Raw genomic sequence first — 14,420 nt, 5'->3', positions numbered from 1 at the left:
TCTTGCAGTATGTGGGTTTGAGCCCCATGTCGAGCTCTGTGCTGACAGCTCAGAGCCTGGAGCCTGCTTCGGATTCTGTATCTCCCTTTCTCTGTGCCCCTCCCCGCCCATGCTCTGTTTCTATCTCTCTCTCTCTCTCAAAAATAAATAAACATTTAAAATAATTGATACAGTGGGGAAGAACTAAAATATATTATATAAAATATATTAAAAATACATATTGTCTTTATAAAATAAAATACATTAAAAACATATTGTCTTTAGGGCTTCATATAGGATAAATAATACTATCTTATGCATAATAGTATGTCATTGTGGCTTCTCTGTGAATTTCCCAAAAGACTAATGAGGTTAAATATTTTCTGTGTACTTATTTGCCATCTGTATATCTTCTGAAACAGCGTCCATTCAAATCTTTTGCCTACCTTTGGTTGGGTAGTTTGTTTTGTACTATAAGTTGAAAGAGTTTTTGATATATTCAAGTCCTTTATTAGTTATGAAATAAACTAAAAAAGCTATTCTGTAAAAAAAAAAATAATACTATCTTAGAAGCATAGTAAGGGATTGATGAGAAAAGATCAGGGACAGTGGTGACTTCGGGTAGGGAAAGCTGGGGAATGAAGTGGGGGAAGGATCAACAGCTAGATGTGATTGTTAAGGTACAAGTTGGTGAGTTGGTGATGGGTTTACCAGTGTTTATTATAAGTAAATACATAGATAAATAGGTAATAAGTTATTGACACATGATAGATAGATAGATGATAGACAGACCAAGAAGGTGTGTCATGACCAGGGATTATGATTCATCTAATTGTGGAAGCCTGAGATTCATGAAAAGAAATCAAGGTTGAATAAATATGAGACAAAATTTTCTAACCTAATTTGTGACCATTCGTGACCTGTCAATTCAGTTTCCTGGTATTCTGATGCAAAGGAAACCTACTTACATAACTAAGTCCTGAAACCATGTCGTCACTCATGTCCATGCCAAGATTCACGAGGCCACCAGAAGACCTGGGGACCCAGTATATCCTCTTCCTGGTCATTTTCAGTTCTGTCAATCTTTCGTTTCCCAGGAACAGAGAATCTGAAAAGGCAACAGTTAAGAGCAGCTTAGATTCAGCCCTGAGCAGCCAGGAGAGGAGGACATCACCCTGAAGGGAGTGTGCTGAGGTCCTGCAGAAAGTTGGGCCACTGTCACAGCACCTGCTCTTCCCTTTGCCTGGAATGGCTCCTTCTTTTTAAACATCTCAGGATAAAGCTTAAGGTCACTTAGAGAGGCCTTCTCTAACCACCCACTCCCAACCCTACTACCTTGGGCCAAGCCTGCTCATAGAACCATGCTTCTTCTCTTATCCCAGTTTGTAATTATATATTTGTGTGAGTCATTATTGTTTAGAGTTCATTTCCTGCTCCAAGTAGAAAGCCTCATAAGGACAGGGACATGTCTATTTTGTTCACTATTGAATCCTTGGAGCCTGGGAAAGTGCTAGAGATATAGCAGGTACTCAGTAAATAAAGGACAAATGGACGTGTAAATAAATTTTTAAAATGCAATTTTGCCATTCTCTGACTCTTAGTTTTCCCAGACTTGGGGGAGTAGAGTTGGACGTAATTTAGGAACCTTAAATAACCCAAGGTATTTTTAAAATATATTAAAATGCTTTCCATTTTGCCTTTCTGAGTATGTGACTCACTCCCAGAACACGCATGCACCTGGGTTGGGAGAGGGAATGGAAATTAGGAATATTTCTGAAGGAATGGAAAAAGAGAGTATATAACATGGGGTATGACCAGAGCCTTACAGAGCCTTGTATTCAGAAAGTCCCAGGTTTAGCTATGGCTCTGCTGTCACTATCTTGAAATCATTAATAATTTGGAAGACGGAGCCCCACATTTTCATTTGGCACTGCGCCCCACAAATTATGGAGCCTGTCCTAGTATTCAGATAGAGCTCTTGACATTCAAGTATTGGATTGTGTGGGGCACCTGGGTGGCAGTTAAGTAGCCGACTTCAGCTCAGGTCATGAACTTGCAGTCTGTGAGTTCGAGCCCCTCATCAGGCTCTGTGCTGACAGCTCAGAGTCTGGTGCCTGGTTTGGATTTCTACAGAATCCCTCTCCTTCTGCCCCCTCCCCTGCTTGCTCTCTCTCTCTGTCTCAAAAATAATAAACATTAAAAATATATACATCGGATTGTGCTTCAAGTAAGTAGACTTGCACACTAGCCAGTCTTGGGAAAAGAATTTTTCAAATGCCTTTATCCCATTCCCTCCCATCCTACTTCCTTTCAGCAAATCACAACCAGAACTGGTGGATTCCATTTCTAGAATTCTGCTACAGACCATGCAAGACAGACTTCCCAGATGGGGCATCAGGCTATGAGGTATACTTGCCATGTGATGATAGAAGTAAATCTCTCAGGGATAATGGAAATGAACAAAGAGAGAGAAGGACACGTGTTGGGTAAGAGAGAGCATCACACACTTTGTTCAAGACTCTGGGAAGAAATGAGATTTCTAGCTGCCATGAACCAGCCTAGAACACATTACAGTAAAATTGGTAGCATTCAATAGAAGCCCCTGGGGATTGGACCACCACTGCCGTACAGCTTATTCACTATGTAAAGGTTTCCAGGGGAGGAAATGGTCGAAGGTAGGAAGTGGAGGCAACAAATTCTAGATTGCAAGTCATGTATTGGCAAGGGGCTGCATCAGTGGCATGCTAATAAATGTTTGCATCTGCACCAACCTACCATTGCAATTGGTGAATGAGTGTAGTTCCAACATGAATGTGGCTTGACATTTTGCTTTATGTTAATAAGTAAGAAGAAAATGAAATATCAAGATGTATGAAAAGAGTCACACCTAATTTCTTTATTTGGTCTTTAAGAACCATGTTCTCCAATAAATAAATCAGATTTTCTCTCACCTTTCTGCTCTCATATGATCTGCTTTACTTATTTTATGTAAAAATCTGGTTTATTTTTACATACCTGCAGAGAGATACATTGAGGATTTCAAGGGTGTGAACTTTTCTATACCGCAATTGTCCAGGAAATTAAAAACAGTGAAGTGTAAACCAAATGGAAATTAATGAAATGCAAACATGTACAATTGATATATGTTTGCAGAACACAAAGTGCTCATCTCAACATAACTGGAGCTCTGCCACACATTAACATGGGCCACCTTCCAATGTGATGAGGCCCGTCTCTGCTTCCTTGACTGGCCAGGGAAATTCCTTCCAGAACTTTCTTTGGCAGTCCTTGAGAAGTTCCTTGGCCTCCCAATTTCCTCTTGGGAAGAACCAGAGTGGAAGCATATTTACTCTGATTAGTGGTGAGACCACCACTGTGGTCAGGGTGGGGACCAGGATGTGACAGGAATAAAAAACAAGAGGAAACAGGTGCTTCCAACCCTATATGCTCCCCATTTCTTGGCAGGGGAGGAGTCATGATTATGAACTTGGTTTAGACATGGGCCATTTGCATATGATGAAACAGTTTGGAAACAGGAGGGGAGGCCACTGCAGCAAGGTAACCTGAAAGAGCTTTCTGGAGGAGCTGACTTATTTCCTCATTGTGCTTCTCACTCACCCAGCAGGATGTAGTGGCTAAGGCCAGAAGATACATCAGTGTGTAAGGAAAGTACCCAAAGCAAGGAGCAGAGGCACCTGCAATTCAGGCCCCAAAGAGGTTTAGATGATCAGACTTTCCTCGTATACCTCTCCCTTCCAGTCCATTCACACCCTGTGAGAGTCAACTTTCTCTGCCCCAAGGTTTATTTCCTTCTGCTAGTTCCAATAGCTTTTAAAAGCCATCACCGGCATCTTCCCAACTGCTGAATCCCCGCGTTCCAGTGCCTGCCCTTCTCCTCTGTTCTAGCAACTAAGAAGCTCCTCCACACCTTGATGTTTGTACTAGTCCTAATCTCTGCCAAGAACATTCTCCTTCCAGCTCCTCATAGAGCTGGTCCATTCTCACCATTCAGGTCTCAGCTCAAACACCACCTCCTGGGAGTAACATTGCCAGACCTCCCTGAACACTGCTCCCCTCCTCTTATCACCTTCCACATAGTTTCCTATTACATTTCCTTTACTTACCACTTTCTGAAATGGCCATTATTTCTTTGTTGGCTTATTTATTTTCTGACTACTTCACTAGAATGTAAGCTCTTTGAAACCAGGGACTTTGTTTGTCTTGTTCATTGATGTATCTATGAATTTAGAATACTGCTCAGCACACAGTGGATGCTTAATAGATATTTGATGGAGGGGAGCCTGGGTGGCTCAGTCAGTTAAGCATCCAACTTCAGCTCAGGTCATGATCTCACGGTTCATGAGTTCAAGCCTCATGTTGTTTCGGGCTCTGTGCTGACAGCTCAGAGCGTGGAGCCTGCTTCGGATTCTGGGTCTCCCTCTCTCTCTGCCCCTTCCTTCACTCACACTCTGTCTGTCTCACTCAAAATACACATTAAAACATTTAAAAATAATAAATAAATGAATATTTTGATGGATAAATAAATGTTGTAGACGTAGAGCCTGTTGAAGAAGGAGTCAGGAAAGCCACACAGTCACTAAAGACCTCACATTTAGAGTCTTACTGCTTTCCCAGGTGGGATGACATAGCCATCAGAGGAATATAGTCATAGGACTAAAAGAAAGCATTCAGCAAACAAGCAATTTAAGCATGGACCTATTCCCACTGCAGTTTCTATACTGCAGTGCGAATTTGTATTTAAAAAGATAAATCCTTGGGGCTCCTGGATGACTCAGTCAGTTAAGCATTGAATTCTTGATTTCGGCTCAGGGTCATGATGACCTCATGGTCTGTGAGTTTGAGCCCTCAGTCAGGTTTTGCAATAACAGCACGGGGTCTGCTTGGGATTCTCTTTCCTTCTCGGTTTGCCCTCCCCCACTCACACACACACACACACACACACACACACACACACTCTCTCTCTCTCTCTCTCTCTCTTTCTCAAAATGAATAAACTTTGTTTTAAAAGATAAATCCAATGATTATTATATGAATAGAATACCAATTTTGTCTGTTACTATTGTTGTTATGGGAGCAGGAGTATATGTGTACAAATTAAAAGCATTAAAAAGCATTAAACTAAGTGTTTAAAAAACTTATCACAAAGTTTATAAGATGGTTTTTAAATATCTTTGTTAAAACACTAAGAGCCTCAAAAATCTAACCCAGCCATTCAGGGTCTCTGCAAACTGTCTAATTTCAGTTTAAAACTTCCAGGGCTCTGTCAGATGATTCAAAAAATCATGAGCATATTCTAATAGAGTGAGATAATCCTCACAACCATCTTCATAGGATTCTGTATAATTAGAAGTATAACTTGATGTGTAAAATTCAGGAGCGTTCACAGACAGCATACAGCAGTCAAAATGGTCTCTTGAAAACATACACCAGAAAAGTTATTCTGCAACTTTGAACTGCCAAAGGCTTGTATTAGGCTTAGAGTAAGACCTCGACTTCTTTCTAGACTCCCTAACCCATCTTTTACCTCTTACACTGCCCTCTATAACCTGACCCTGTCCACTTCTCTTATCTCATCCATACCACCAACCCTCACTCTCACTGAATTTCAGGAGCAGATTCTTCAAATATCCAAAATTCATTCCAGCCACAAAGTCTTTGTGTTGTTTCTTTGGCCTGAAACAGCACCCCCTGGACCCTCACCCCCTGAGCTTTTCATTGCTAACTCTCCATGCACAGGGCCCTGTTGAAATGTCATCTGTCCAGCAAACCCTTCTCTGACCATCTAAAGGACTTATCACCATCCAAAATTATTCTCCTTGTTTATTGTTGGTTTCCCTCAGTAGAAGTTCAGCTCCATAAAAGCAATAACCTTGTCTGTCTTGCTCACTGATGTATCTCCAGCACTTAAAGTAGTATCTAGTACATAGTAGGTATTCCAATATTGCTTACTGAATGAATGAAAGAAAGTAAGATAATGTCAAAGAAAGGGCTTTATTTACTTGTATTTTGTAACACTTTCCACTGTTGGCCTAGGGCCTTGTGCTTAGCAGTCCCTCTGTGAATGTTTATTGATTTGAATGAACTTTCAATTCCCTCTTGGATTCTAAGAGCATTGCTGGACTTCAGAATCAGGGAAATTTTTCCATTTGTAACCTACAGCCAAACCGAAGTAAAATCCCAACACAAAAAGGCTCCTAATGGCTAAATCTGAAACAATTCAAGCAATGAAATACATGATACTATTGGGTTTTAATCCACACAAAAAAATCTATTAATCCCTACTAACATAAAAAGAGTGAAAAGTAAATAATGAGGGAGATGTGAAGCTTTTTCTTACAGAATTCCAATTAACACATGTAATAGTAACTCCCCACAATATATTTATTACTTATAAAGAGAGAAATACTAACTTACAGTAGGGAAAACTGGCAGATATAGAGGTGGTCAAAATCACCAAGTAATCAAGGTCAAAATAACCATTAATAGTACATTTCAACCATCATGTATCACCAAGAAGGTCACATCTCTTCTGTAGTCTTTCTGCCAAAAACGTATAATGTTGATCTCAAGAAAACATCAGATAAACCCCAACTGAGGGACAGTCTGTAAGATAACAGACCAATGCTGTTTAAAAGTACCACGGTTTGAAAGGAAAAAATGAAAAGTATATGTAAGAAAACTGGAAAAATTTGGGTAAGCTCTACAGATTATATAACAGTGATGTTAATTTCCTGGTTATTATAATTGACTATTGGGAACTTTTTATTGCAACATTTTTAGAAATCTAAAATCAATTCGAATGAAAAATTAAAAACACTTCAGGTAGGTACAATTTAAACACGATCCTCTCTTCACCTCAACACAGGGGACAGCCTGTTAGAGGAGGCCTAGAGAGCGAAGGTCGCAGGCGCTAGAACGCACCTCTCTCCGTCCACCTACCCACCTACCGCACGAACTTTGCCCGGCAGCTCCGGGAGGGGGCGGTGCGATGCTGTGGGGGTTGGAGCTCGGGGGCGGGCCGTAGGGCGGAGCCGGAAGCGGCGGCGCGCTGGCGCGCCGGAGGCTGGGAGCTTTGGCCTGGGTGGCGGAGGTAGTATCCTGCTGTTTGCCTTGCTCCGTTTGACGCCCACCCAGGGCGAACAGACCTTGCCATGTCGTCGGTGAGCCCCATCCAGATCCCCAGCCGCCTCCCGCTGCTGCTCACCCACGAGGGCGTGCTGCTGCCCGGCTCCACCATGCGCACCAGCGTGGACTCGGCCCGCAACCTGCAGCTGGTGCGGAGCCGCCTGCTCAAGGGCACGTCGTTGCAGAGCACTATCCTGGGGGTTATCCCCAACACGCCCGACCCGGCCAGCGACGCGCAGGAACTGCCGCCGCTGCACAGGTAGGCCGGACTGCCCCCGCGGCGGCGGCGGCGGCGGCGGCGGCGGCGGGCTGCGCGGCCTGCTCTCTGTACCCCGGCCCGGGCCGGGTCCGGCCTCGGCGCCCAGGGGCGGCCTCCGCGGCGTGGTCTGCCTCTTGGTCACCTCCCCTGTAAAGTGGCGGTGACAGAACCCTGACCCGTGAAGTAGTGCAAACTCTGCAGTTAGCGGCCACAGTTAATTTAAGTTCTCCCCCCTCGCCTCCCCAGGTCCTCAGACTCCTGAGTCAGTGCTCTTAACTTTCCAGGCCCCTCTTCTCCTTCTTTTCCTCCCCGTCGTCTTTTTTTCTTTTTATCTTTTTTGACCTCGTATGTGAAGCACTGGGTACTCCACACGTTTTCTCTTTTAAGTGTGCCGTCATAAACTGCACTACCCTTTTCATTAACTTTAGGGTGCCTCTCTTCCACACTACTTGTCTGCCTTTTTATCCCCTCAGTTCCTATCCGCGTTTTCCCTTGCTTCCCTTTCTGGAACTTTCTCATCTTCTCATAGCTCCTCCTCTTCATATCTTAACATTTCTGACACGCCAGCCTTACCACTAGATTGCCCTACAGCATGGCCTTAGTTTTGTGACTTTGGGCGAGACCCACCTGTGCCTATTCCTCTATATTTTGGAAACTAAGAGCATTCATTTCTTGGATGTGTTATGAATACTGAATGCAATAATCTTTGTGCCATGCTTGATAGTAGTCCAGTACTGTAGCCGCCGGACTCGTGGCTAGAGAGCACCAGTGTGGCACGTCCAAATTGAGATACTAGAGTGACCAAGTGTCCCCGTTTGCTGAGGACTGAACTAGTTCTAGCAGTGAAAGTCCTGCCTTCCAGGAAACACCTTTAGTCCCAGATAAACTAGTGTGATTGTGTGATTAGTCACCACACATGTGCTTTAAGTATACCGTACACACTAGAGTTTAAAAACTCCGTATGAAAAATATTTTGCTGACTAATAAATTTTACATCGATTAAATGTTGGAATGGTAGTATTTTAGCTGTTTGGGGTTAAAATCCTAGTATTTCACCTGTTTCTTTTTACTTTTTAATGTGGCTACTAAAGTTGTATATATGACTCATATTTCTATTGGCTAATACTGGGGTGTACCGAATGCTCAGCAAATGCTTTTGCTCTCTTCAAACACACCTCTTCAGCCCCTGCCTCCTATCCTAACTCTTCTTGAGATGTTTTTAACTTAGAGCCTTTGTTTACCTGCAGTTACTCCTTTATAAAGTTAGGGATTGGGGACTGAATGATTTCGAGAGGGATAGGAATGCCTTATTTTTATCTAAAATCTTGTGACTATATATTTTTTTAGAAGGAGAGACCATAACTATGTGCATATTCTGAAAGGAGACTGGTTATCTATCCCTTCCCCCAAACAAAGCAAAACAAACCAAAACCCTGTAACAGTCTCTTATTAGCCCACATTGTAAAAACCTTGCATTTCTCACACACCAAAAACATTTTAGCTTCCATCTGATCTGTTTCAGGTATTGCTTGTATGGAGTTGGATACTTTTAAAGTTTCAGTAAATTCTTTTTTTTTTTTTTTTTTTTACAAATAGTTTATTGTCAAATTAGTTTCCACATAACACCCAGTGCTCATCCCCACAAGTGTCCTCCTCCATGCCCATCCCCCCTCCCCCCCACATCCATCAGTCCTCAGTTTTAAGTTTCAGTAAATTCTGATAAATTGTATTGGATTCTGCTTTCCCTACATATGACCCCATCCTTAAACCTATGGCTATGCCACAATTTTTTGTTTTATCTGCCCAGGCAATTTGATTGCTTGTTGAGGGAAGAGTGCTCATGGTTAGATTTTGTTGTTTTATTTCTGTACTTTGATTACCTATGGATACGCTGTGAATTTCAGAAGTAGATTTAGTCATATTTTAGGTTGGTATATTCTGTCAGGATTTTGGATGCTTTTTAATTTCTTTTATGTAAGTCCCTCTAAAACATCAATAAGTAAATTTTCCTGCTTGGAAATAATCATTAATATATTCAGATGATATGTATTCTGATCCTTGATGTTCAAATTGCTGCCTTTGTTTTAAATTAATAGCAATATTAAAATTTAATCATTTAAGTCATAAAACATACACTGAAATTTCTTTCTGGAATTCTGGCATTGTAAGGACCATCTTATTATGCTAGAAATAACTGCTACTTGAAAAATCTATCTAGAAAGATTGTACTGCATTCCTTAGCATGAGCCTCCAAGGTCTTTTTTTCTCTAGTATGACCTTTCAACATTCTTTAAAAGCTTTAATAGTGCAGATATTGAGTTACCCATAATATTACTCTGTTTCGACATGTAAATCTGTCCTTCCTCAGTTACCTGCTTTTCCAGATGGTAGAAGTACCCAAAGGGAAGACCAGGTGCTCTACTCCTGTCTCTTATTTCCTTTAGCCCATCCAGGTGATATTGCCTCAGTCTTCAAGGAGCAGCAGAAGTAATTTATTCCCCTCTGTTCCTTGTCACACAAAGTAGCAGAGCCAGCTGTTGACTTACCTGAAGAACTGCCTTTATTGTTTTGAACAGGACAGCCCCTTTCTATATGTTAGTAAGTGGACACATTACCTGACACAGGAGCCTTTTTAAAGGAGGAGCTTTGGATTATCCATAGAACTTGGCTCTTATGCCACCTCAGGACATCCTGCTAGACTGGACTTGAGTGAGACATTGTTTTCTTAGTGAAGATGGATAATGACTTAGCACTACGTATACACTGTCCTTTCATGCATTTCAGGATGGTCATCCAGTCTTCTTCCAGCCTTACATTCTTCAGGATACGTGACTTCATTTCCTCATAGTGCTGATTTCCTCAGTCCCTCTTCATTTTTTGGCTTCTTCCTCTGAGAACACAAATTAGTTTCCCTGGCATTTGTCTTACAAGAAATGAATGCTTTACATATAGCAGATGCACAGTTTATTTTGTCCAGACATTACTCCTATTTTAATCCATTAGCATTCTTAGTTGTTCAGAAAATATTACCTGATGATACTAACATTTAAAAATATTTTGTGTTAGCAAGTATGTAATGAATAGCTCCACTTAGATTTTCCTAAATCTACATTACTCTTTTTAAGGAAAGTGTCTATAAGTGGCATTTCTTAAATTCAGAAATGAAGTTTTTATTTTTTTAAGTAATCCCTGTACCCAGTGTGGAGATTTGAACTCACAACCTCGAGATCAAGAGTCACATGCTCTATTGACTAAGCAGCCAGGCACCCCCAGAAATGAAGTTTTAATAGAGGAGTGAAAACCAGAAGTCCTGTAGCAACAGAAATCTCATCTGTTGGAGAACTTGGAGCTATCCTAATAGACTCCTTGTTTTTAAGTTATTAATCATGATGATGAGTTTTGCCAGAAATCAGCAAATATTCAAGAAGATAAGTAGGGTGAAGCCAAGTGAAAACTAGAAAGATGTCTCAGTTGTTCTTTCCAAAAGAAGTATAACTTTTCATTCCAGAGTTTTGGTAGAAATGCTTCTTTTCATCAAGGGTAATTAAGATGTAAACAGGAGATAGTAAATAATAGGTGTGCTTTCCAGTATCTTACCTACTTAGAAACTATGTTAATAAGCACTTATTTGTACTTCTTATGGTACAAAATTTACGTTGTCCATTGTGGTGCTAAAAGTAAAATTTGTCTTTAAACCTAATTCAGGCCCCCTCGCCTATGCAATATCTTTGTAATCATGGGTAATTAATCTATTTACCCTTTTTGAATCTGTTACCAATTTATAATAAAGAAATAATGCTACCTTCCTCACAGCAATGAAAGGCAATATATAATGACATAATACTTATGAAAGCCTTTTATAGGCTACAGAGCAATAAACTTATATGTTGGAGGTATTATTTTTCCCCAAATAGGTAGTTTTAAAAGTAAATATCACAAATGGAGATTGGGGAGAAAGGAGGGGAGGCCCCATATTCTTTCAACATAGCCAGAACTAAGAAAACTGTAGTGCTGCTTTTAGATTTTCCTACCACTACATTTGATGATTCTCAATATTTTTGGAACTCTTAAATTATCTAAGTCAGTTTCCAAAGCACATAAGTCATACCCATCATAATCAGACTTTGTTTGGATTAAAACAATATTTTACAACTCCGAAAGGAGGTCCTATTAGGAATTTCAAAAATTCTTTGAACTATAAAATATCACAGTAATTAAAGTGTGAATTTACAGAGCTACTACCTAAAGGGAAGAAACACCGCTCATTTGAATGTATTAAAATCAAAATGCTGCCTTTTGGTCATGCCTAATAAAGTAAATATTAGTAGAAGAACTAGAATATTTAGAAAGATGACTGACTTGATACAAAGCCTGTTACGTATCATAGTAGGAAAATATTAGATTAGTTTTGTTTACTTTTTACGTATATATGTATAACCTATAGCTCAAATACAGTAAAATTTGTCTAAAATAACATTCAACATGGTCCTTTTTCACAAGAGCTTTCCACCCAAAATGTCTTTCACCGAGTATTCTTTCTAGCCATCTACCTTTTCACAGGTCCTGTTTTTCTTTAAAAAGGATATATTTTATCCAGCTATAAATGACTTAAAGTAAAACCTAATTAATGAACGTAAAAACGTTTATATATTTTATCTCATTAGAAGAAAAGGCATAATATAAATCCAACTTAATCTCTTTTCAGTTTGGAACATCATCCTCTCAGTTAATAAAAGTATTTTGCTTGCTTTGTAAGAAAACTCATTTTTAGTCTCACCTTTAATCAAGGACATGGCTCAAATAATTAAAATTTTTCTCCTAATCTGGACATTTGGACTTGTCTCATATCTCTTTGGGTTCTCCTTGGTTTCCAGTTTGCAAACCCCTTAGGTGAGGGATCTGGTTTGTTTGTTGTCTGTTAATGTTGCTGGCAGACATGTGACCTGTCTGCATTGCACAAGCAATGGTGGGTGTCACCCACTGGGAATTATAGTCTTGGTCTCTGATCAGTTCAGGTATTGCCAACTTTCTAAGGGCAGTCTGAGTTGGTTTTCAGGAAGTGGGAGGTATAGCCTTACTACCATTAATGACTGAGGAAAAGCAGCCACAACACATAAAATACTAGGTAATTGCCAAATTATCTCAGGTTTTTAAAGTATGTCATATTTTTTTCTCCCCACCAAATTATCTTCCTGATTTTTTGGCTTTAGATACTGTTTAAGTCAATTTTTATCCATGTACACATATGACTGAGAAGGTGAAGGAAAGATGGACATTACTCAAACTGAATGGCAGAGGGAAGCCAAAGTTTCCACATAATCTATGGAATGAATAATTTATAAAGAAGTAGTCAAGAATAAATAATGTACAGAAGTAAGCAAATTCACTGAAATAGTCACACTATATTTGTGTATGATTCAGTATGTTTGAAATGGGCAATTGCGATATTCCAGGATTACCATTTCCCCCAGAGTGTTGGGAGTTCTAGTCACCTTAATTCTAGTTTCTTTTCTGAAATTACAACGCTTCCTGTGGCTGAGGGGAGAAGATATAATTTTAGTTTGGAATTTAGACATGTCTTCTGAATGTGTATCTTTGTATTTTGTATAATTTTGGCTTAGTTTGGATGAGACTTCCTTTCTATGAATTAAATTTATACATGACTTGGTCAGAATTCTATGTTCTGATAAGGAGCTAAGACTTAAATAGAACTTTTTAAGTTAGTTTTAGGTGGAGTGTTTACCACTTAGGACAGACTTAGATTTATACCTTCAGTCATTCATGACAATGTGTGCCCTTTAGTATTTAGTCCCCACATTTAGAAACTTCATATTTATGGACATAGATGTTAATTCTCAAATTTGGGAACTGTTTGTGATAAGGTAGATTTGCGGAAGTTTCATTGATCGATTCTGTAAAAACCTGGCTTGATGTTGGTAGCAAAACTGGTTATTAGAACAGAGATATCATAGTTTGATTTAACATCATGCTGTTTATATTTCAGTCTGTTTAAAATGCTAATACTTATTCTGGTGTAATATTGCCTCATTCCTAGCAAAATGAATTTAAGCTATATAATTGTCAACTACTTTTACAGGTTTAGTTTTAGGAATTTCTACCTAATCTTAAAGGAGGTACTAATTAAATGAGGTGGCCTGCTTTACCCCCCTGCTCATGGTAGTGACTTCACAGACCATGTGCTGGATGCCAAATTAGAGAAATAATTCACTTCCACTTCAGATATTTTTGTTCTTTAAAGGATTTCTCCGCAAAGGCAACACCTTTTAAGGCAAGTTTCTGTTCTACCGCACTGAACATTTGTAACACTGCTGTTTTGTGTGTTTTGCAGGATTGGTACAGCTGCCCTGGCGGTTCAGGTTGTAGGCAGTAACTGGCCCAAGCCCCACTATACTTTGCTGATTACAGGCCTGTGCCGCTTCCAGATTGTGCAGGTCTTGAAGGAGAAGCCATATCCTGTTGCCGAAGTGGAACAGTTGGACCGGCTTGAGGAATTTCCCAGCACCTGTAAAACTAGGGAGGAGCTAGGAGAACTGTCAGAACAGTTTTATAAATATGCAGTACAGGTGAGTTGCTTTTAGTTTTTTCCTTAAAACCTCATTTTCTTCGATTCCTTTGCTGCCCTAAGACATGATGAATCTGTTGAGTGATAAAGTTTTAGGGCAGCATATGTTTAAATGATTTAGTAATATCTGGGATTGTACCTAAATCATTCTAGGAAATACCAGCCAACCCTTTCTATTTTTCCAAAGAGCATTTTTAAAACTTTCCTTATAACTTGTAGTGTCTCCAAACCAGATGGTTCTTCAATGTAAATAATGCTAAAAATTAAATATTGCACAAAAGCTATTTGTCACAAGAACATATAGGTAGCAAATTATATAACTGCTGGTTCAGAAGTTAAGCTCACACTGAGACTGGCAGTAACTATGGACAGTGAAGTCTATGGTAGACTGATTTCCAAGATGGTTAAAGCCTTGGTTAACTAGAATGCTGGGAGGTAAGCACATATTATGGG

General features: G+C 39.9%; 2 protein-coding genes across 5 annotated transcripts in view; one reads left to right on the top strand and one right to left on the bottom strand.

Annotated features, from left to right (window-relative positions):
- The window catches only part of ABCC11 (ATP binding cassette subfamily C member 11), a 71,871-nt gene extending 62,025 nt beyond the window's left edge, over positions 1-9,846 (bottom strand). For all 4 annotated transcript variants that reach the window (XM_039242111.1, XM_039242126.1, XM_039242119.1 and 1 more), the window contains exons 1-2: positions 9,757-9,846; positions 948-1,087 (exon numbers count right to left, since the gene is read on the bottom strand). In XM_039242111.1, coding sequence (XP_039098042.1) covers positions 948-1,046 — 99 coding nt within the window. In that variant the 5' untranslated portion in view covers positions 1,047-1,087; positions 9,757-9,846. The remainder of the gene's footprint in view (positions 1-947; positions 1,088-9,756) is intronic.
- The window catches only part of LONP2 (lon peptidase 2, peroxisomal), a 103,912-nt gene continuing 96,543 nt past the window's right edge, over positions 7,052-14,420 (top strand). Inside the window, exons 1-2 of the mRNA XM_039242144.1 lie at positions 7,052-7,384; positions 13,734-13,968. Of these exons, the coding sequence (XP_039098075.1) occupies positions 7,152-7,384; positions 13,734-13,968 (468 nt within the window). The 5' untranslated portion in view covers positions 7,052-7,151. The remainder of the gene's footprint in view (positions 7,385-13,733; positions 13,969-14,420) is intronic.

The sequence above is a fragment of the Hyaena hyaena genome, unplaced genomic scaffold, assembly GCF_003009895.1.
Source record: "Hyaena hyaena isolate Hyena2069 unplaced genomic scaffold, ASM300989v1 scaffold_7, whole genome shotgun sequence".
NCBI lineage: Eukaryota > Metazoa > Chordata > Mammalia > Carnivora > Hyaenidae > Hyaena > Hyaena hyaena.
This window is presented reverse-complemented; position numbering and strand designations above follow the sequence as displayed.